Source organism: Notolabrus celidotus, chromosome 6, assembly GCF_009762535.1.
Source record: "Notolabrus celidotus isolate fNotCel1 chromosome 6, fNotCel1.pri, whole genome shotgun sequence".
Classification (NCBI taxonomy): Eukaryota; Metazoa; Chordata; class Actinopteri; order Labriformes; family Labridae; genus Notolabrus; species Notolabrus celidotus.
This window is the reverse complement of record NC_048277.1, coordinates 33,659,309-33,683,061: the sequence shown is the minus strand read 5'-3', so window position 1 is coordinate 33,683,061 and position 23,753 is coordinate 33,659,309. Positions and strand designations below refer to the sequence as shown.

General features: G+C 41.2%; 1 protein-coding gene across 1 annotated transcript in view; it reads right to left on the bottom strand.

Annotated features, from left to right (window-relative positions):
• The window catches only part of met (MET proto-oncogene, receptor tyrosine kinase), a 101,356-nt gene that overhangs the window by 3,706 nt on the left and 73,897 nt on the right, over positions 1-23,753 (bottom strand). Inside the window, exons 12-20 of the mRNA XM_034686630.1 lie at positions 22,976-23,125; positions 19,393-19,546; positions 17,454-17,588; positions 15,329-15,580; positions 9,141-9,221; positions 5,591-5,772; positions 4,763-4,872; positions 4,344-4,509; positions 4,118-4,254 (exon numbers count right to left, since the gene is read on the bottom strand). Coding sequence (XP_034542521.1) covers positions 4,118-4,254; positions 4,344-4,509; positions 4,763-4,872; positions 5,591-5,772; positions 9,141-9,221; positions 15,329-15,580; positions 17,454-17,588; positions 19,393-19,546; positions 22,976-23,125 — 1,367 coding nt within the window. The remainder of the gene's footprint in view (positions 1-4,117; positions 4,255-4,343; positions 4,510-4,762; positions 4,873-5,590; positions 5,773-9,140; positions 9,222-15,328; positions 15,581-17,453; positions 17,589-19,392; positions 19,547-22,975; positions 23,126-23,753) is intronic.

Here is a 23,753-nt window from a genome sequence, read left to right as displayed (position 1 = left end):
TCAACAAACGGCTTCAGTCTGAGCTCATTTCTCTATCCGCGCATTGTATGGGGTGGAATTTTTTTCTAACGCGACAGTTTAGAAGATCTTAAGATTACGAGTTTTTCCCAATTTTAGAGCGTGGCTGACTTGATTGACAGGCGAGAACACTGTAGCTGTTGGTGAGGAGGCTCAAAGCCCGCCTCTTTACCTCACACTAGTTCGACTGAAGTTAGGTTGAGTTCAATATTTCCAATATGGCTCCCGCCACCAACTGGCTTCAAAACAGATGGGTGATGTCACTGATACTGCTTCCATTTATGATACAGAATATGGTCCCACTGCATGTTTCTGAGTTACAGGTGAGCATTTTATTTTGAAATTTGCCCTTTTGTGCATCCCTTAACTTGTTAGAGGAAGTCAAACACGCCCTAACTCACCTTGCACCATGCGTTCTATGGGATTTGGGTTGCTTAAAGCTGGGGTTAGGGGCGCTGGTGGCCTAGCGGTCTAAGCGCCCCACGTACAGAGGCTACAGTCCTCGTCGCAGGGGTCGCTGGTTCGATTCCCAACCGGTCGACCATTTCCTGCATGTCTTCCCCCACTCTCTACTCCCCATATTTCCTGTCTCTCTTCAGCTGTCCTATGTAATAAAGGCAAAAAGCCCAAAAATATAACTTAAAAAAAAAAAGAAAAAAGCTGGGGTTGGTAGTCAGATTTAAATACACTTTTTGTTATACTGGTTAAAATGATCTTTATGTCCTGATGGCAATCGATACATAATGTGTTCTTAAAAAAGAGCAAAAAAATCTGCTAACTACAGCTGGAGTAAACCTGGGAAAACACCAACAAATCCCTGCCATCAGGAGTCAAATGATGAAACCAATCAAATCCCGTCCTGACGTTCTGCCCGCCTCCTGCAAAGCGTACATTTCATGTTTGTTTGTGATTTTAACTTTCACTATGAGAATGTTTTCACAAACGATGTGCTGAGGTCCGGTTTTGAATCAGTCACCATCATATGGTCGCGAATCAGCGGCGCTCGTGCATGTGAGCGGGGGGCGTCTGTTTGGAGGAGCTCCAAGGGGAGGGGGGTCCTTCGGAAATGCTACATTCAAATTCATGCTAGTTTTCCATGACTACCAACCCTAGCTTTAAATGTGGCCCTTAAAAAGTTCCCTGATAACATGATCACACAAATGATGATTAATGGTACATAGAGAAGTTTTGTTTCACCTAAATATCAATAATGCATTTTGTTTCCTCCTGTTAAGTCTCTCTGTTGTGTTTTGCAGCGCCTCTTGTTTTCATTCCTCTCCTCTGTTGCTGTTCTCTGACTCTGCATGAGTCCTGCAGCAGCGTGAAACTCTGCCTCCCCTCTCCACAAACAATAAATCATCCATCAGGCAAGCATTTAACCTGGAAACAACTTTATGTTTCCAACTCAATCAGAATGACATCAGTCAGAGATGCTTCCACAGATATCAATATTTATTTCCGTTTATTTTTCTCTCCCTGCTGTCATGCATAAAAAATGAGAGGGTCTCACAATGGCTCATTATTCCAACACGCCTCAGAGATAGGTTTGACTTTTACACCAGCAATCAATCATTTTTATCATTTTGCAACAAAGGTCTGCAGCCTGTCAGAGTTTGACTTATCTGATATTTGAATGATCATTTTTCTCTCTCCGTCTTGGCACCCTATCATCGTTAAAAATGAAGAAAAATGGCTCCATCACAACAAACGCCAGCTATCTGCCAGGGTCTGCTATCACCGAAACATCCAGCCTAACAGTCAGGAGTGAAGAATTGGAGGAATGTTTGCAGACGTGCATCATCTCCTGACGGCTCGGTTTAATTTACAGCTTGGGAACTTTTGGGCCTCTGCCTCCCTCACCTGAACACTCCTACTCACCTCTAATTTACGCAGCACACACACACACACACAAACACACACACACACTACAGACAGGAAGGGAACACTTCAGCGTGTTATCTGCACAGTATGAGATCACAGTTGGCGTCAGTTTCACAGCACCGGTGGGTCAGAGTATAATTGATCCAGATAGAGCAGTGTAAAGTGAGTCAGTGTCAGGGCTTGAGTTCCTTCCCAGGGATTTGATGAGACACTTCTACAGAAACAATTAAAAGTTTTGCTTCTGTGCATTAACTGGATATGGGAATTCCTCTTCTATACATTCACACTACCATGCTTTCTTTTTTTTTAAGTTGTACTACAACAACTTTTTATGTCTACACAATGTTTTTAAGAAACACCCTGCAGAATGGAGTCCTGCAGAAACACTACCGCGCACTTTCTGTGAGTCTGCAGACCTAACTGTGGGACTAACTTATAGTTCACTGCGAACTCAGTGACATGAAGATCATGACTGTCAGTCCTCTTCTAAATGGAGACAAATGTTCTTGTCCTGAAGCAGTGTTCAATAAAAAACAATAATAAAATAAGTTCATTTGTGAGTAACCACATTTAGTTTGATCACTGATGTTAATGTCCTTTTGACTTTTGTTAATTTTCTTAACAAGGCTAAAAACTCGAGGTGACCGAGCCTTTGCGGTGGCTGCACCCACACTGTGAAACAGCCTGCCTCCTGATTTAAGGCATGCTCAGACACTTGAGAATTTTAAATCCCTACTTAAAATGCACCTCTTTGCACTGACTTTTAATACCTACTGAGCGAGACATCTTATATTTTATTTTTGTTTTTATTTATTGTGGCCTTTTCTTGTGTTATCTTCTGTGTTTTTAATATTGGTTCTTTTTTAATTGCTATTTCTTTTTATTGATTGTGTTTTTTAAGCTTGTACAGCACTTTGGCCAACTGAGGTTGTTTTTTAAATGTGCTATATAATTAAAGTTGACTTCACTTAAATACATAAGCATTTTGCTGTAAGACACAAACTGATGCTGGAGATTACCTTTTTATTGTTATTATCTATAGGCGCAGAAACTGCACTGCTCTGCATGCACTTTGCAAGCCCTTCGCACACACAGCACACTCTGCACACTCTGTACACTCTGCACACTCTGCACACTCTGCACACTCTGCACACTCTGCACACTCTGCACACTCTGCACACTCTGCACACTTTGCACACTTTGCACACTCTGCACACTCTGCACACTCTGCACACTCTTCACACTCTTCACACTGCACGCTCTGCACACTCTGCACACTCTGCACACTTTGCACACTCTGCACACGATTAAAGTCGGTGAGGCCTCGGTGATAAGTCTTTAGAGAGGAGACAAGAATCAGTGAAACTTGCTTGCTGATTTCAGTCTTTTTTGTCAATCCCCCCCTTTACCAGAAAACTAAGTTTTCTTGCAGCAGTTCTTTAAACATGAATGTCTGATTACAAGTGCTGCTAAATGTTAGCACTGGCTGCTATTTCAGTAAAAGCCTACCTTTATTTTTAAATGCTACTAACGCTACATGCAGAGAGGGCTAGCTATTACGTGACAAGAGGTCGCATTTCACCAAAAGGGACCAAAATTGGAAGAGAAAGTGAAACTTGGAGGAGTGAGGGGTTAGTGAATGCTCAGATATCAGCTAACTATGGCTTTGGTTTGGTTAGCAAACTGAAGATATGTTAATTGAGATTGTAGTTTTGCCTAGTTAGCAAAAACTGGATTTAATGTTTTTTAATTCAATATTAATTCTAATTTCAAAGATAACTGTCTAAACTTGAACTGTGCTGACAACAATTTGAGCAGCAAGAGTTCAGCAACAGAAATAGACAAAACGAGATGCTGACGCCGCGTTAGGTTTTTAGTTCAAACTTGCTCGTAAAGCAAAAAGTGACTTCTGTTTGACCCCAAACTGTCTAGAGACGCAGCACTTATCTGAAGTGTCGAAGGAGCTGTAAGTGTGTTCAAACTCTAACTGAAGAAGATGATGAATGCTCCAAAGCTGACAGATTTGTATTTACAACTTCCACCGCCTACACCTCTCAGCTTTTCTCACTTCTACTCCTCCTTACTATCCAAGGTTTGTTTCAGTATAGCTCTGCAGCATATCAATCACACTTAACTGTGGCTGTTTGCTAGAGGAGGTAAATGACAGGTGGAGAGTGTAAACATAGTAGTTTGTGCAAGTGTGTGTGTGTGGACTTACAGGGAGTCAGGGCAGAACTCAGGCTGCAGCAGCCTCCTCCCCTGCAGGAGGAACACGGTGATGTCGAAGGAGTTCACATCAGAATAGGGCGGAGCTCCGCGGGTCATCAGTTCCCACAGCAACACACCGAACGACCACTGTTGGAGGAATATTTGAAAAAACATTATAACACCCATTTTGCATCATCTTACAACACGTTATGATGTTTGTGTTTCTGGATCCTCACCACGTCAGACTTTGTGGTGAACTTGTGCGTCTGCAGACTCTCCAGAGCCATCCACTTGACGGGCAGCTTGACGCCGCTCTTGTTGTGGACGCTGTAATATTCTTTATCATACACGTCCCGAGCCAGGCCGAAGTCTGCAACCTTCACTGTGTAGCTCTCATCCAGCCTGTCACAGAAAGAAGAAACTACTCTTTCACTTTTGCTGATATCATCATATTCATTGGTTATCTGCTCTTCTACCTTCTGTTCTTTGTGATTGTCCTCCCTTCATTTTGTGCACCCTTGTCTAACTCTAATTGTCATTACTTTGCACAGCACTCACAGACCTCTACACATATCTGCATGCACACTTTTGCACATGTAACATAGGATAACAAGCAGGACATCATAAAACTGATTCAAACTAAGTGAAAACTCACATGCAGTTTCTTGCAGCAAGGTCTCTGTGGACAAACTTCTTGCTGGCCAGGTACTCCATCCCTCTGGCCACCTGCAGCCCAAAGCCCATCAGGTCCTTCACTGTTGGATTCTGTAGCAGGAGAAGAGGAGGAGATCCAGGGTTAGAGCAAGAGCGGGCACGCACTGAATAATTTGCCATGCACGACTCAAGCTCATTAATGTGCTCACACGGTACGGTCTGACTGGGTTGCATTCAGAATGGAGCTTTTGTTGTCAATAAAGTTCCCTTCTGAAACTCCCACACACGGAGGTTGGAGTCAGAGAATATGACTTCTATAATAAATATGAAGTACGATCGTCACTGTTCTGACATGTCGACAAAAACTGAAAATGTAGAAGCTTCTTAAAAGTGTAATTCATGTTAGAGCTGTCGTATTGGATTGCAATAGACTTCATAGGTGGTTATATGTTGTGGCTGATTGTTGTATATCTGTCGTGCAATCAGAAGAAAAAAGCCCTGAAGTTGGGGAATCGGCTCATGGCTCTGCTTTCACTTTGTGAGAGGATGCATTCAGCCGACCAAAGTTTCTGACATGCCAAGAATTCATCCGAGCATCTGATCGGGTCTTGATCAGCGCTCTTGACCCCCTGGACACTGCACAACAAACGACACACTATCTGACTGAAATTCATCCTGACTTCAAACATCTGTTGTGCAACTCAAAAAGTGGGTCAGCATCAGCCTCAATCTGCACAGTGTAAGCCCGGCCTAATACCATCTCTGAGCAGGAGTCCTTGAAAAGAAAGACAGAAAGACCCTGTAAAAATAAAGTATCAAGACTACGTACGTGTCCCTCGTCACGGATGAAGTTGCGCAGGTCTCCGTGCTTCATGTAGGGCAGGACCACCAGCGGGGAGCCCTCTGGAGGCAGACAGATTCCCAGCAGAGAGAGGACGTTTGGGTGGCTGAAGTCCTTCATGATGATCCCCTCCTTTAGGAACTGGGACACCTCCTCCAGATCTGTGATGCCTTTACAGGAAAAAAGGAAAACCCATTATCATTGTGGAGATAAAGAAATGTTTTAGGATGAAGAAAAGAGGAGAGGTATTTCAAAAGAAGATATCAGTGGGAAGGTCGTTCAGTTTTTACCCGTGGGAGTAAAAGAAAGAAATGAAGAAACCCTCTAAGAAGATCCTCACTCAGGTCTGACCCACAACAAACCCCCATTTGCCAATTGCATCCTGCTTCTGGTGTCCTGCACTTTAGCCCTGCTGACTCTACTGTAATCTGTTTAGGGATGGGAGCCCTTTAGGTTCAGAGAAACCATCTGATCTGCCTTCAGCTGAGGTGAGACCGAGAAGCTGAGATGACATTTGTTTAAGAGACTCAATGTGAAACAAAGAGGATAAATTATGTTATAGCTATGTGCAGGATTCTTTCTTTATCAGACATAAATCACATGTCAGTCTCTTACTTTCAACTCCTTGTCTTTATTATAGTAATCTTGGGGTAAAACATCCCTGATTCAATATTTTTAAAGCATAACAAAGAATGTAGAAACAATGACCCGGCGCCCTGAGAAATCACTACATTTAATATAATCCAAATCCCAGAGGACCGAACCCCGGCAGGTCGAGTGCATTGGCAGCTCCTTGTGTCTGCGTCGAGCTCTCCTCCATATTACTCCAGCATCAATCTCCCTGCAGCGTCTGACAGGTTACACGATTAGAGCGAACCCTAACGTCGTCCTCGCCATCAGACGCTCATTCATCACCATCAAGTCAGCCACAGAGGATTCATAGCGCTCTGATGGGATGAGGTCTTTAATGCAATTGCGGCTTTATGATATAATACAATGATATGCGGTATAAACCGATGAAAAAGGTAATCATGACAGTCGGATGTGAAAGATTTGGATGAGAGGAGAGTGAGATTGGTGAGTGTTCTGAAGGGCAACAATGGAAAGGAAGTGCTGCCTTTAATTTTGGGTCCAAACAATGGAGCTCTGGGCGCAAGCTTAGCCTAATGGTTAAGTTACACGCCCATAAGCGGACGGCCCAAGCTCGATTCCAGCCTGTGACCTCCTTCCCCACTCTCTCCTGGTTTCCTATACTATCCACTGTCCTCTCCTCTATCAATAAAGGTGTAAAAGCCCCCAAAAGATAACCCCCCCCCAAAAAAAACTAAACAATGGAGCCCACTACATTTGAAAAAAGAACCTGAGACACTAAAGGTCACATGAAATCAGATCTCAGGAGCACAAAGATGACAGTCATCATGTTTTAAAAAAACAGACTCTTTCAAACTTCCTGCCAAGCTAAAACAAAATCACATGGATGTGGAGTTGAAGCCATTGTCTTGCTGGCTACAACACCCCCACCTGTCAGTCTAATCATGCATGCCCAAGCGGCAACCTCCGGTCTAAAAATATAAGTCAATGCGGAAGTGTTAGAAGCTGCAGTTCATCGAGGATCCGCTTGAGGCTGGCTCCGGAAGTACCGGAAGTCACATACACATGAATGGGGAAAAGACGATCTTTGCAGCATTAATAAACATGTTTACAGCCTGGTACAAAAGATGAGTGTAGTCTGAATAGCTCATTTCTCGATGTCCTCTCACTGTGAGGGGGGTGAATTTTTTTCTAATTCGGCAATTTCGAAGATATTGAGATTACTAGTCTTCCAATGAGAGGCACAGCTGCCTGTGGGAACACTGCAGCTGTTGGCTAGGAGGCTCAAAGCCCGCCTCTTTACGTCACACTGGCTCGACAGAAGCAATATGGCTGCCGCTCCCGATTGGCTTCAAAACAGCGTTCAGAAACAGATGGGTGACGTCACGGATACTACGTCCATATTTTTTACAGTCTATGTGCATGCCCCCAATTATGTCAATTATATGCGTCCTTTATTTTAGCAGGGAGGACCCACTGAGACTGAGGTCTCTTTTTCAGGGGTGCCCTGCAGCAACACAATAAATACAATGAACAAAACATAAACGCAGTTAAAAATAGTCACAGATACATTAAGATCATATTAATACTTCCAAACCCAAACTGTTCTAAATGCTTTCATTTTTTTAAAACAACTGCAAGTACTTTATTTAACTACTACTTTAAGTAAACTTAAGACTAACCTTTTTAATCTAGATTTTAATTTGGAGTAGTTTATTTTAGCCCTGGACAGCATTATTATTTTTATTATTTTAATCATTATTATTTAAACCATTGTTTTAACATGTATTTATTTATCTTATTCATACAAATGTATTATTTATTTATCTAGTTGTTTTCTTGTGTTCATCTGATCTTGTTAATTCTACCTTATTTTAAACTTTTCTTTCCACTCTTACTTATTTCATTAATTTTACTGTGTTGATTTTCTTTTATTTTTAAGTATTTTTTTTATAATCACGCCTTTTATAATTTTACCATTGCTGTTGTTTTCTGACTGTCTGTCATTCTGTGAAGCACTCTGGGCTACATGTTTATATGAGAAGAGAAGAAAGGTACTTTATTGATCCCCAGGGGGGGAATTCAATTTTTTCACTCGTGCTATATTGGACATGCTACACATACAGTTTTTTTTTTGGTATATACATACAATGCACACACATGCAGTGAACATGCTTAGGGAGAGATGTTAGAGTGAGGATACTGCCGTCAACCAGCGCACCCCGAGCAGTTGGGGGTTCGGTGCCTTGCTCAAGGGCACCTCGGCAGTGCCCAGGCAGGTGAACCAGCACCTCTCCAGCCACCAGTCCACTTGCCAAACTTCGTCCATACTGGGACCGAACCGGCAACCCTTCGGTTCCCAAGCCAAGTCCCTATGGACTGAGCTACTGCCACCCCCGTGGCATATGTGTGAAGTGTGAAATGTGCTATATAAATAAAGTTGAGTTGAGTTGAGTTTATTTAAGAAGTAGCTCAGACTCTTTCAAAACAACAAGATATCAGAGAGGGGAGTTTAGCTGTCATTTGAAAGTTATCTCACATTATAAGAGCAGCATTACCAAAATCACTCTAAACCTTGGTGTTTTTTAAGTAACCCAGTTTTGAGATCTGTTGCAACATGTTTTAAATGGAGAGTTTATACTGGGATCTAAAAGGGTTTCCTTTGCTGCCTCTAGTGGACATTCAGGGAGTAGCAGGTTTTTAAACTTCTGCTGGGGCAACATCTTCCAGCTCTGGAGGCTGCCTCTGGTTATGACCAAAAGTGTTTGTATTTAAAGAGATAACAATCATCTTGACCTCTGACAACCAAAGCAAGAAGAACTCTCCAGAGAGTCTTGAGAAACTGAGTCCACAAAAATGTTGTAGTACTTGTTGGAGCATCACTAAAAGGGAAAATGCAACCCTAAGAGTTTATCTGATTGTGTACGTGTTAATGTTTTGTACTTACGGTTCAGTGATTTGACTGCACAGTGTTGCTTCTGCCCGTCTGGTTCCAGCAGAGTTCCATGAAAAACGCAGCCGAAGTGACCTGCAGGTTACAACAAGACGTATTAGTCAGAATTATTTAGCACCAGTGACTTATAGTGCTCCTTGTTTAAACCTGTAAAGACCCACTGAATACCTCCTGCCCACACATAAAAAGCCTTTAATTAGAGAAAGATTGCAGACAGTGACATATGAAGGGCACCACTTTCTGTTCTCATGGATGTGAAGCCGGGATGTGACGTGGGTGAACAATGGAAGTCAAATAGTGCTCGCCTGAATGTGAACCAGAGAAGTGTTTTATTTGATTTTCCAGCCTACATGTGTTGCAAAGGTAATGCGGTTGTTGGCTGACTACCTGCCTGAACTCATTTTCACCTGGCAGGGAGGTTCTTGCTCCTACAACCCTCCATGCAGGGCTGACCGAGCATGATTCACCATTGGAGCAAAAAGAACACGACTGGCCTCCCATCACCTTATGAAGCCATGTGAGTGCTAAGGAACAGGTTACCATTATTTAAGAGTTTCTCTGTACTTTAGTGGGTAGGGAATTTGCCACCATATCTACAAAGCATCCCATAAACCAATGATTTCATTCACAGGAGTTGTCATAGCCAACATGATGCCATCCATTGATTTATAAACAGCTGTTTCCAAGTCTTGAGGTTACACAACCTGGCTGATGTCATCTTTGTGTTATGGAGACAACAAGACCATATGTAGGCGAGAAGATGGAGGTGGAGCCAGCGTAAAGAACCCTAGTCTGTATAAAAAAATGGATGTAGTATCTGTGACGTCACCCATCTGTTCCTGAAGTGCTGTTTTGAAGCTGGGTGCCATATTGGAAATGCTGAACACAACCTAATTTCGTCCGAGGTGGTGTGAGGTAAAGAGGCGGGCTTTCAATCAAGTGAGTCATGTCCTTATTTGGGCAAAACTCAGAAGTTTAATATCTTCAAAAATACAGAGTTACAAAAAAATTCACCCCTGTACAGTGTGTGCTGATAGAGGAATGAGCTATTTAGACCTAAACAGTTTTTTGAGGTTGTAAACATGTTTATTATTGCTCTTTTGAATGAGTGTGTATGTGGTTTCCGGTGTTTCTGCAGCCAGCCTCTAGTGGACGCTCCATGAACTGCAGTTTTTAACACTTTCAGGTGGGCTTCATGTTTTAAGGCAAGGCAAGGCAGCTTTATTTGTATAGCGCATTTCATACACGAGGGCAACTCAATGTGCTTTACATTAAAACATTAAAAGTATTGGAGACATTCAGACAAGCATGAAAGAACACAATTAAAATGACAAATATAATAAAACAGAAAAGGAAAGGAAAATTAGAAATATATTAAAAATTACATTAAAATTTTAATTTAAAGTGGGTTAAAATGAGCTAAGATAGGAAGGCAGTGGCAAATAAAAAAGTCTTAATCTTTGATTTAAAAGAGGTGAGAGTTGGAGCAGACCTACAGCTTTCAGGGAGTGTGTTCCAGATATGTGGTGCATAATGACTAAACGCTGCTTCACCATGTTTCATTCAGACTCTAGGGACTGAAAGCAGACCAGTACCTGATGGCCTCAGAGGTCGAGGTGGTTCATAAAGCAGGAGCAGATCAGCAATGTATTTTGGGCCTAAACCATTCAGTGCTTTATAAACCATCAGCAGGAGTTTAAAGTCTATTCTCTGACAGACAGGAAGCCAGTGTAGGGATCTAAGAACTGGAGTGGTGTGGTCTACTTTTTTGGTCCTTGTTAGGACTCGAGCAGCAGCATTCTGTATGAGCTGCAGACCTGAGTTGAAGCTTGAAAGAACCACTTCTGAACCAATTAGTTTAACAGTTTTAACGTTTGCGTATTTTTAAAATCACAATATCAATATTTCATTTTTTTAAAAGATAGTTTCAGCCGATACAAGTATCTTGTGACAGCCAGAAAACCTCCAGGAATATTTTAACTTAGTTGAGTTAAAATCTACATTAATTTCCAAACAATCAGAATCCTTTTTGCAACCACTGAAGTTGCCCCCTGCTGGTTATTAATAAGAATGCAGGCTGAATGTCTACTTTTCATTCCAGGAGGCTCCGTCCTTCTTCCTCTAAACTTCCTGTAAACAATCACTGATTTATTCCCAAACCTGCTGGGAAACATTAAAATGTTTGTTGAATTTTTAACATCATGCCATTCCAGAGTCCCTGAGGCCCGAGTCGAATACACAGCATTTGTCATTTGTGTCGCTGCTGCTGCAGCACCATCTGAATTTCATCATGACAAATACAAATGGAGCACGTTCATTCAATTTGGTAGCTTGTGCACACTGAGAGCTCCTCACAGTCACACGTGAGTTCCTGGAATGAATGGACATACTTGGAGAATAAACCTGAATGTGATTACATCAAAGCGAGCGAACGACAGTTTCTGAATCTTGCCCTTAGATGGTAACGACTGCACAATCTGAATTACAATCTCCGCGTTCAGGAAGATGTTGCAGGCTATTTTTGGATTTCATGAGGCGAGCATCTTTCATTTTTGTCTTGGCTTGTTTAGGGCCTTCTTCTCGGCACTATGATTAAGATCGTGCGTTTTGCCAGCTGGCTCCATGAACACAGCAGCTACAGTAATCAGATAAAAATCTCTTTTTTATTTTGAGGATGATGATGAAGGTGATTTCTTTTAGTGCACTCGTATGTATACACTTCTCCTCATGGAAAACAACCAACTCTTGTGTGTGTTTGGACTGTTTTTCCACCTTTCACGCTTCATTCAGTTTATCTTAAATTACCCTCACTCTCACACTAAATCTGCCCCCTCAAGTAACCCAGTACGTAGCTGTATCCATCAATACCCCACAAGCTAATAGCCTACGACAAACCCTCTTGACTTATTGTGCATTTTATTGAATTATATCTCTTAAGACAGGGGGGCTGGCCCCAGACGTTGAGGGGTGCAGGAATTAAATGAGCGTGGTGTTCTCCTATCACGTCCCTGCAGATGTCTAATGGTGTTGGATTACGGCTCCTAACAATGGGCCCTGGGAATACTAGCTGTGAACAAATCATCCTACGCCACTTAAAAAAAATCCTTCCTCCAAATCCAGACTCCTTTCTTCGGGGGATAATTCAGCCGGGGGGGGCAGAAGGGTTTGGGGTCTTTCTCCTCTTTATGTTGAATCGGATCTGTAGGTCTGACCCGCCCACTTAGACAACACAATATGAGATGATCTTGTGTCTGTAGGTCAAATCTGTGCTTTGATAAAGCAGGCAGCTAAACCCTTTCTGGGTGACTTCCGCTTTTGTATAGATCCCCAATTTATTCCTGGATTGCTGCATGATGGTATCACTCCAAATCAGCTTAAACTGCATCATAAATATTTGTAAGAAAATAATGTTTCTATTATGCCTCTTTTGTAGCACTTAAAGCTCCAGTGAAGATTTTTTTAACTGGTTGTGAAACAGATCAAAATTGACGCTGATGCCTCTTTATGGCTTACACTAGCAAACAAATCCATCAGCAACAAGAACGACAATTTCTGTACTGTAATTTTAATGCCTGAAGCTCCTGCAAGGGGGTAGGTGTCGTAGTTTTCCCACAGTTTCAATACAAAAATATTTTAATGTGTCACTGTTGACTGTTAAAGGAAAGCTGGATGATGTTTTGCTGTCAGATAAAATCCACCTTTGTATGTACAGGACAAGATGAGCAAAGCTGTAGGATGTTCATCTTTGCCCACAGGGGGTGCCAGAATCAACACAGACTGAAAGTTCCTCACTGGAGCTTTAAGGTCAGAATTTAGAGACATGCTTTTGTAAGAGGTTGGCTAATGAGAACCATGTTTCAGTGAGAATAAGAGATGTAAATTCAAGTATTTTCCGTGATCGATCTTTGGAAATGTATACTATCAATTATCGATTAATTATTACAAAAAAACTTAAACGTGGTCTATGTCAAAAACAATGCCAAAAGCTCAAAATCTCTGTGGACATACAGTCATAAAAGTGAAGGCTCAGACTTCAACAAGGGAACTAAACAGAAACATATTTAAGACTCACAGAGTCCAGTTTTCTGTCTACTCGTTCTTATTGAGAAAAATAAGCATGTGAACGTGGTCAGGTGTCAGCTGGGAGCGCAACCGGGTCATAATCAGTACGGCGGCGGAGAAAAAAAGCGCTCGTGGAGACCTGTCACTCAGCCGCAGACCCCAGCTGAGCGTCTCTGCTGGGAGCAACACCTTCAGTCAGCTGATTCACATCCAAAAATGCTTTAAACTTAAAACACCTCCCTGATAGCTGAATGAAATATGAGACCACATGATGTTTGTTCCACGTGATATCAAATCGAAACAAAAAATGTGTTCGAGTAAGTTCTTAAAGGTGACATATCACGCTTTTTTCATCAATATATATTGGTCTAAGAGGTCCCCAAAACATGTCTTTAAAGTTTATGCTCAAAAAGACACTTTGAAATCAGATTTTGGTCTGCCTGAAAAACCCTCTTCTTCAGTCCTCCTCAGAACACTCTGTTTTCTCTCTGACCACGCCCCCTCAGGAAGTGGATGTCTCCTCGGCTGTCCAGCACGTTGATCTAATGTTTACATGTTGGCTGAATATACACGGCTGCTCAGAGATCGCGTTACTTCAACCCTCTGAATCTGATCCAGAATCTGATCCTGACGGAGAGGTGCCTGCCGCAGGACCTTTCTGAAGGATTGGTCACAGATTTAGTGTTTCTTGTTGTTTTATCTATCAGTATGTCGACGTGTGTCTTGGTACACAGCTACGAACATGTAGCTATGTGGCTATGCTAACTAGCGCTAGCACTTATCCATGATAAATGAAAATCATCCACTAGATCTTCAAATCTGCAGACGTGTGGAGTAAAACCGACCTCTACCAGAAAGGCAGCGGGACCTTTCTGAAGGATTGGTCACAGATTTAGTGTTTCTTGTTGTTTTATTTATCAGTATGTCCACGTGTGTCTTGGTACACAGCTACAGCTATGAACATGTAGCTATGTGGCTATGCTAACTAGTGCTAACACTTATCCATGACAAATAAAAATCATCCACTAGATCTTCAAATCTGCAGACGTGGGGAGTAAAACCGACCTCTGCCAGAAAGGCAGCGGGACCTTTTCTGAAGGATTGGTCACAGGTTCTGTGTTACTTGTTGTTTTATTTGTCAGTATGTCGACGTGCGTCTTGGTACACAGCTACAGCTACGACATGTAGCTATGTAGCTATGCTAACTAGCGCTAGCACTTATCCATGATAAATAAAAATCATCCACTAGATCTTCAAATCTGCAGACGTGGGGAGTAAAACCGACCTTTGTGTTTATTAAGACAGCCTACAACTAGCATGCATCCCTCCTAAGCTCCTTGTTAGCACACATTTGTGCAGGTAATGAAAAATGGAGGAGGTATTCAGTATTATTTTATACAGTCTATGGGCTGAACAAGCTGCAGCATCAGGGTGTATGTCTGGCTTTTGCAGTAACTAAAGGAGTTTACTACACACAACGGTTCAATTTAACAAAAAAGCACCTTTAAATCTTACAAGTGAAGTAAGAGGTTGCTTTTAACAACTTGTATTCAGATGAACTCACCTGAATTCGCTCTTTAACAGCCTGATCAGTAAAATCTTTAGTGATGAAGTATTTATGTGCTAAATGATCAAAGAGCCAGACTGGGATTATTAAGGAGTCTGTTTTGGCCCACGGGGTGTCTGTTCAATCGGTTTGGTATGTGTTACAGAGCATTTAGATATAAAACCAGTGCATGGTTGGAGTGCAATCACCAGTTTCATCACAATACTGTATGAAAGCGATTTTTTGGACACAGATGTTATATTTGCAAAATCACAAAGTCTGTAAAGATACCAGTTTGATTCAATTTAGGAGCCTACAATCGATTTCAGACAGTTTTATGTGTCCATTAAACTCAACCCGTTACATTTCCCCTTAAAGCGTATCTTAAAATGATGATGTAGATTGATTGGATGATTGTTGAACCAATCAATGGATCCATCCAGATAGATGGATTGTTACGCCCCCCCAATGCATGAGCTGATTTTTCCACAGTTTTATGTCGTCTGTCTCGCAGTGAGTCTGACTTTATTGCATCGTCTATTTTAAGAGTTCAGAGAGTGTTTCTGTTACTGACCTCTGCCGATGACCTGGTTGAGATGGAGCAGCAGATGCTCCCTTGCGATCACCACATGCTGCACCTCAGTCAGCAGGTCTGGGTGGAGGCAGGACGGGTCAATGTGGACCGGGGCCATCAGGAGGGGTGACACCAGCTCGCCCTCCATCCCAATACCTATCCCTCCTCCCAGCCGAGGAGACAGCAGCTCCCCGTTTCCTCCGTAGATGGGAGCAGCTGTTCGGCACGTCTCGGGCCTGTCCGTGCCCTGATCTGAAGAAGCAGAGGAGATGGAGGAGGTCAAAGGTCAGCGACTATATCAGAGGCATCTCCAGAGGTCAAGGTGTGTTACATGACCAACAAAGGGAAAGAGCAACTCGATACTGTAATGAAGCGTAGCTGAGAAAACAAAGCTTCTGATTACTCCTCTCATGCTGTTAGTGGAAGAAAAATAAGTTCACGCAAAAGAGTCTATACTTTATGAAGACACAGCCTCAATAGAGAACGGTGACGACCCACAGACAGAGTAAGAAGTGAGCACAATTATGAACCATTTATAAGTCTCCACAGAGCCTGCTCCCCTGCTCTCCCTGAGGACACACATTAGTTCATTAGTAAGTCTACCTCTTCACAGTTTAAGTCACTTTAGAAGCAGGAAAATTGCTTCGCCCATCATACTCAGGATCATGATACGTGGAGCCCCCCTCATGCCCTCAGGATTCAAGAAAGCAAAACCACGGGTGGGATTACATCAAAGTTTTAGAAGATTGGCCAATTGGATGACTTACTTGTGCCAAGAAAACAGACTAATATCCATCATACCTAGCCTGACTCAACTCCACCTCTTTGTCTGTTTCTAGATTAGCCAGACGTTAGTTGGACTCAGCATTTCCAATATGGCCACCTCCACTGTTGGTCTTCATTACGCCTCTAAAGAAACCAATAAGGACCATCACTGAGACTATGTCCATGCTTCATAAGATCTATGAGCAGTAGGTGCTTTAAATATGTCTTTCAAGATTCAAGATTGCCTTATTGCCATGTGAGCTTGCACACACAAGGAATTTAACATGGTGCTTGGAACACTGGTATTTAACAACAAGACAGTAAGAACAATAAATATAGAAACCTCAAAACAAATCTAAAAATGTCTAAATAAAAATAAAAATACTATCTGTACAAAGAAAGGTGCAGAAGTACTTTTAAAGACAGGAAATAAGTTAAATTAACCTAAGCCAGAGCGCACATTTTAGCAGATTAATATAATAATAAAATATGTTATGGAATAAATTCCAATATTGCACGTGGTTATTTTCCATTTTCCAGCTCAGTTTGGATTTTGGGGGCCACAGCTTTCATAATTAGGTTGATATAATTATAGATATCATCTATTTTTATACCATGGCAACAAAAATGTAACCCGCGCCGAAACCTGGGTAATTCTGCTACCTTGGTTTTTCAACCTCACAGCCAACAGTCCACTTGTCAGGACTTAAAGACAACATATAGGTACTGGGGGCATCACTGTGTCTTTTCTCTCCTTTCAGTCCGTCTGCAATAGACGTACAGATAACAATTGTATCTTCATGTCGAGAATTTGCCAAACTGTAAGAAATAACAGTTTGCATTACAGAGGCTGTGATGGAGGGCGGAGCAGGGTGACACACAGCAGGCAGGGCGAAGTACAACTTCAGCAGCTGTCTTTTTCCCCGCTTTATCTTCCTCACCAGGACTCTCTCTCTTTACTTTATCTGTATGTCGATGGACCACCACTGCTCTCTCTCTCTCTCTCTCTTGGGTTGAAAACATGTCTGTAGATCTGTGTTTTAATGATTCCGGTGCTTTTCAATACCATTGGATGTGAAATAATCACAGTGATTGTATCGTTTTAAAGCATGTGGTATCAAAATGTCTTAAAGTATTGAACATTTTGACCACCTTATTGCTGAAATCACAGTTGTTTCAATGAAGTCAATATAATTCTTCCTACAAGCTAGGTGTTAGTTTAGAATATGTAAGGCATGCGCTGCTAGCATAGCATTTAGCCCCAAAGGGAGGGAAGCAGGCAGACGGGAGGGAGGGAGGTGTGATGTGCGACGGGCGATGACAGGTGGGGTGTTGGGGGTGGGAAGGGCGGCTCACGTACCCTCCAGCAGGTTGGTTCTATAGTCGACTGACTCGTGGGAGACCATTTCGTTTGTGGGGCTGACGCTCCTCGCGTTAGCCAGCCTGTCCAGATGCTGGATGTGACCCCGGCCATCATACCACACCTCAGACAGATCTAAGAAGCATGTAGAGGGAACGAGAAGAGAGGGGAAGACAAGAGAGCAAAGGATGGAGAGAAGACAAGGGGATAAAGGATAAAGGGGGATGGGGAGAGGGGAGAGAATTACTTAGAAAGGCAAAGCAGTTCACCAATGCGCCCCCTACAAAAACCTCTTGTAAACCCACCAGGCAAAACAAACCAAGCTTAAACACATGCACGCAGGGTAGAAAAACTAAATGTGAACATACACACAAACACACTACACACCAGGGCTATGGTGAATTCACTTTAATGTACATTATATAAAATGTGTATACTTGAAACTTTGATCGGCTTATCACAGCCTCTCTACGAATGTTCCTTGTTTTTAATCATTTCTTAAATTTCCTCTGATTGTTGACCTTTTTAAAGTTACTTAATAATAATAATTAAGGACTAGTTTCATCTTGATTCACTCTCATTCCTGACAGAGTTTAGGGTTAGCCATAAGAAGAAATAATGACATGAATTAACAACACCAGGTTGATCTTAAAGCTCCTGTAGCTTTTGTCACATTTTCTACAGCAACAGTTTTCAATGAGTTATATGTTTGATTGTCAAAATTAAGAAGAGAGATGTTTTAGTAAAAAAAAACTGCCTATTCATGTACAGGAGATGTTTAGCAAAGAGGTAAGAGGTACCATTTTGTCCACAGGGGGCGCCAAAATCAACACATACAAAAAGTTCCTCACAGGAGCTTTAGAGTCAAGCTGTTTGCAGATGATACACTACTGTTTGATACCAAAAAATAAGACCCTACTGTTCGATCGGTCGTTATTGAATAATGATTAAAGCCAACATGTCAAGTTATCTAGAATATAATTTAAAATCCTTCTTCTGACCTACAAAGCTCTTAATGATCAGGCACCATCATATCTTAAAGAGCTATTACCCTATTATCACCTATTACCCCTCTAGAACACTACGCTCCCAACATGCAGGCCTGCTGATCGTACTTAAAGTCTCTAAAAGTAGTATGGGAGGTAGAGCCTTCAGTTATCAGGCAGCTCTCCTTTGGAATCATCTACTAGTCAGGGTCTGGGAGGCAGACACCCTTTCTACTTTTAAGAGTAGGCTTCAAACTTTCCTTTTTGATAAAGCTTATAGTTAGAGCTGGATCTGGCTTGGACCAGCTCTTAGTTATGCTGCCATAGGCTTAGACTGCTGGGGGAACTGGTGCCCTGACACACTGGGATCCTATCTCACCTCCTTCCCCCTCTTGCTCATGGTGGATTGAGATGGGGCAAGACTGAGTCTTACCCTGTCTTGGTGTTAAGTCTCTGTTCATAATTTGACATAGAGTGGTCTAGACCTCATATGTTTGTAAAAGCGTCTTGAGATAACGTTTGTTGTGATTTGGCGCTATACAAATAAAGATTGATTGATTGATTGAAGTGTTATGTATAAGGGAAATGTGGATTTTCAACATTACCTCTAGCATCAAGTTGAAAAATCAAGAATGAAGTGATGCTTGTCATGTCGACTTTCATAGAATCTCTTTCCTCATCTTCTATTCCGATTTTTTCTGTGCATGTTTCATAGTTTTTGGTAGATGTTATCAATCTTCTGCCTGCTTCTGACTTGCACTGTTGCCTTCTTAATGTTGAATATCTAAAATTCACTAAAGCTAAAAATTCTTCTCTTAAATCTAGATGTGTAACACAGTACAAAAGACTGTTACTGTCTCTGTTAATGATTAAACCTTCAGTTCAGGGTGTCGCAGAAGTAAACAGCCCTTTGAGCCTAAACCCCTACCACAGTCTGTCATCTCAGCTCTTACCATCAATGTGTTTGTTCCTCCTCCACATGAGCAGCGAGGCCAGCATCATCAGCAGCAGGCTGACACACACGCAGCCCACGACGAGGCCTGTGTAGTCCTGCTCCTGGGCCAGAGTCACCTTGCCCAGATGCCTGATGGAGTCCGCCTGACGCCACTGAAAGGAGCAATGAAACCTTAGAACCACCCTCTCATTTGATGGTAGGCTGAGTAAAGGGTCTAACACAAAATATTAAATATAAATACCATGCTAAATTAAAAAGAAACAATTCATTTGCTTCCTGTTACTCAAAAAAGTAACAAAACTCTTCTAAACTGCACTTCATGTAGACATTTTCCTCATCGACTCCCACAGTATGCATGACACTTAGACGATGCGGTGCTCGCACACGCAAGCATTTAGGAGGCATGAAACTGGCATTCAGACACATGGTATGCAATAACACAGACACACACAGACGGTCTGTTGCCACAGACTGGAGGCAGATTACATCAGTGATATTGCTTCTGCCATTATTAGGTTTAGTGGAAATGAAGTTTCTACTGCCGATGGGAAAGTGTGTGTATGTGTGCATGACGAACGGATGCATGAATGTGTGTGCGTGTGTTGGGATATTGTGTGACCACCCCCTGTGATAAAGGCTTTCTACTCTGAAGGCCACTCCACAAGTGAGCAGTGATGAGGCTGATAACGTGTCTGGTTTGGAGCACGCCTCAGCGTTACTAGAAGCTGATAGCTGGATATTATTTCTAAGAATGACACGAGGGTGTCTAGAGCTCAGTTATATTATTTAATATCATAAAGTTTCCTCTTATCGAACATCTGATGACCTGCAGGGAGACTGCTTGTTCCAATAACACAGAACTATGAGTTGCATTTTAGTGCTTGGATTAAAAAAACAAGATTAAACAGAGATTTGAAATCGCTTTTCTTAAAGGTTCATGAAGTGCATGGAAATCAGTCTAGTATGTTTATCTTAGAGTAATTTCTTTTTTGCCCTGGACTTAATTATTAACATTATTAACATCATTGCCACTATTTTAGCATAATTAAAAAAAAATTTTTTATTCTATCTTATTCTTTCTTATTTTATTTTTGTTTTCTATTTTTTCCTTGGATCTATGTATCTGATTTTATTTGGTTGAATTTATTGTAATGATTTTATTTTACTTTTCTGATTCATCAGGTTTTATTTTAAAGTTTTTGTAATTGTGATATTTCATTTTCTAATATTTATCTGATTTTATTTAATTGATTTCATGTAATGATTTTATTTAATTTTTATTATATTTATCTGATGTTATTTTATTGATGTAATGTTATTATTTTATTTATTTTTTTATGTTATTTATCTGATGTTATTCTATTGATTTAATTTTATGATTTAATTTAATTTTTATAATATTTATCTGATGTTATTTTATTGATTTAATGTTATGGTTTTATTTAATTTTTATTATATTTATCTGATTTTATTTTATTGATTTTATTGTTATGATTTGATTCTATTTTAAGTATTTCAACTTCCTTTCCTCTATCTTCTTTTAGCCTTGTATTATTTAACCTATTGTTTTATGTGTCTGTTTTTTCTTGTGAAGCACTTTGGGCTGCATGCTTGAATGTATGAAAGGTGCTGTATAAATAACAATGAGTTGAGTTGGATGTTTGACTTATACTCTATGATGAGACAGCTGGATGCTGATCCCTCTCACTCAACACACGGTGTAATAAAGTCTCCCTGAGCTGAGCTGATGTTTTCTGTTATAAGGGACTGCATTAGAACAGGAAAGTTATTGAAGTTTCCTGTAAATGATGTGGAACGCTGGAGGAATGTGGAGCTTTTCCCACAGAGCAGGATGAAGAGCTTGTCACTGGTACTGCCTCAGGAAACTCAAACACTTAAACATCTCTTTTCTGGTTTATCTCTTTCACAGGATACAAAAAGTTCAAACATCAAAGCAGAAAAGTGTTTTTGGTTCATGTTCTTCATTATGAAACTAAGTTCAACTAAATGAAATATACTATGAGGATTATAACTAACCAGGTCTTGCACATACTCAGCCCATCCATCATCACCGGGTGTTATGTTGTCACTTTGAGCCAATTCAGCCTCCTCCTCCCTCCACAGTAGCAGGTGCTGTGATCTGATATGATACCTTTTATTGCTGGAATGTCTGCGGTGAGTACGATCACACAAACAGCAGAGAACTTCTGCGTTAGTGCAGTAAAAGTGTCTTCACAGATTCTTATCTGATCCAGTCAATGTTTGAGAATCTGTTCAGACACTAGATGCTTCTCTCTGAGACATCCCTGAAGTATTTGTGCTCATTTTTTGGCATAACTTGTAGTAAATGTTGTTTCTTTTACTTTATTCATGTTATATAATGTCAAAGGTTTATATTGTCCTTACTTTTGGTTGTGTTTTTCATTTATTGGATTGCACAGCTGGAGACTTATCTTATCTAAATGTTTGTAACTACATCTTTTATTATCCTAGTTGTAATATGTTAAAGACGTTTTTAAAGAGACAATAAACTAGTGACTGTATAACTTTCATATGAGGAGCTCTCACTGAGTCTGGTGAAGGACTCATCACAGAGCAGAGTCAGGTGTGTGTGTCTGATTGCCCCTGATTTGGAGCAGGTGTGGGAAGCTTATATATAACTCTTGGACTCGAGGGCCCTGTGCTGACTCATTAGCTCTCCTCCTGAGTTAGTGAGAGGATCTTTTTTCTGTGTGTTCTCTGCGTTGTTGTTTGCATATGCACCACAAAACCTCTCCTGTGCAATTTGCTTTCTATTTCTTTTGCATTCTCTCAAAAGGCATCTTTAGTAGGAGTTTCCTGTCAGCTGCACGACAGCTATGGTTTAGTTTCTCCCTTAACTTTCTAAACTTTGCGTCCCACACTCCCTCATCCTGACATTTACATAAAAAGTTTAGAGTTACCTAACGCGATCATGCACAGCTATTACCGTAAAATACTCCACTATTTGAAAAGCAAACTCCTCACACACCCCTGTGTTCCTTACTTTAAAGGATAATGAGCTGACTCGATGACATTACATTAAAGTAATCATGTCATCAGCAAACAGCTTAACACACCCTGACTGACACGCACTCAAACACACACAGCACAGCTGTCTTAACAGTACTTCAAACACACACTGCTGTCAACATGCAGGGGAGCTGGAACAAGACCTCTATTAAGTGGAGTAGGGAAGATGGCTTCATGTGCATGTGTGCATTTCTCGTGAGCTGGGTGACTTAATTAACAAGAGTGTCTTAATTAAGAGAAGTGTCTTTTTTAACCTCCTGTTACAAACGCCTTGAAGAGCTGGTGTTTGTGTGCACCTGAAAACCGCATTGATATCTACATGTGGGCGTACAGTTGTTTGATTACTTATTGGCTAAGTTACAGAGCTAACCCTTAAGACGCAGAGCCTGAAGACAAAGTCAAGAAAACAGGAAAATAATGTGCAACTATCTATAAAGTGATCACAAAGACCTCTCAAAGCATAAAGGGCAGATAGATCTTTCCACTCCTAATGAAGATGCATGTGTCTGCACACTGCACGTGCTCCTCACCTCCACCTGCAGCTCCTTGGCAGTGGTGGCCTGCAGCTCATTGGGAACCGTGCACTCCAGAGTGTTTCCAACCAGAGTCAGAGTCTCGCAGCTGTGGTTGGAAACAGTCAGAACCTGACACTTCATCGCCTCCCTGTCCATCCGATCACCCTGAGGTGGAGGGAGAGAAAAAAGAGGGTGAGAAAGAGGGAAAAAATGAAGGTTGATGACAGCAAAAGGGAAGATAAGTGGATTAAGAGGCAAGGGGAAAGAATAACAGAGATATTTGAGATCAGCGGTTACAAAAGATTTGATGTCGATGGCTACGATATTAAAAGCAACTGTTTCTAAAAGTGAAAAAAGGTGTGTTCAGAAAGTCGATGGAAAGTGTTTTTGATAAAAACGTTAAAAGAACAGAGAACAGAAACAGAGAACAGCATCCTGGTAAAAGTGAACCAACACAGTACTTTTCAGAGAAATGTAGAGATGTAACCCTTCTGTGAAACACCAAACTCCTTTATCTGCCCACAAGTCTCACATTTAACCTGTTAGATGCACATAAATAAAAATGACAGTATAAAAAATTGTCTTCAAAGGGAAGGAGAAGTTGAGGATATTTTGGCTCTCATTGAACACTTAGGGGTCAAGATGTTTTGTAAAGTTTGTGCTTCCTGCATTTCTGACTGCAGTGACAAAGCAAAAGAACAAAAGTAAAAACATTTCAAGACAAAATATGAATCAACTCAGAGTCCTCTTTACTCCCACTACATCCAAAAATGCCTCTGACTCTTTCTAGTTT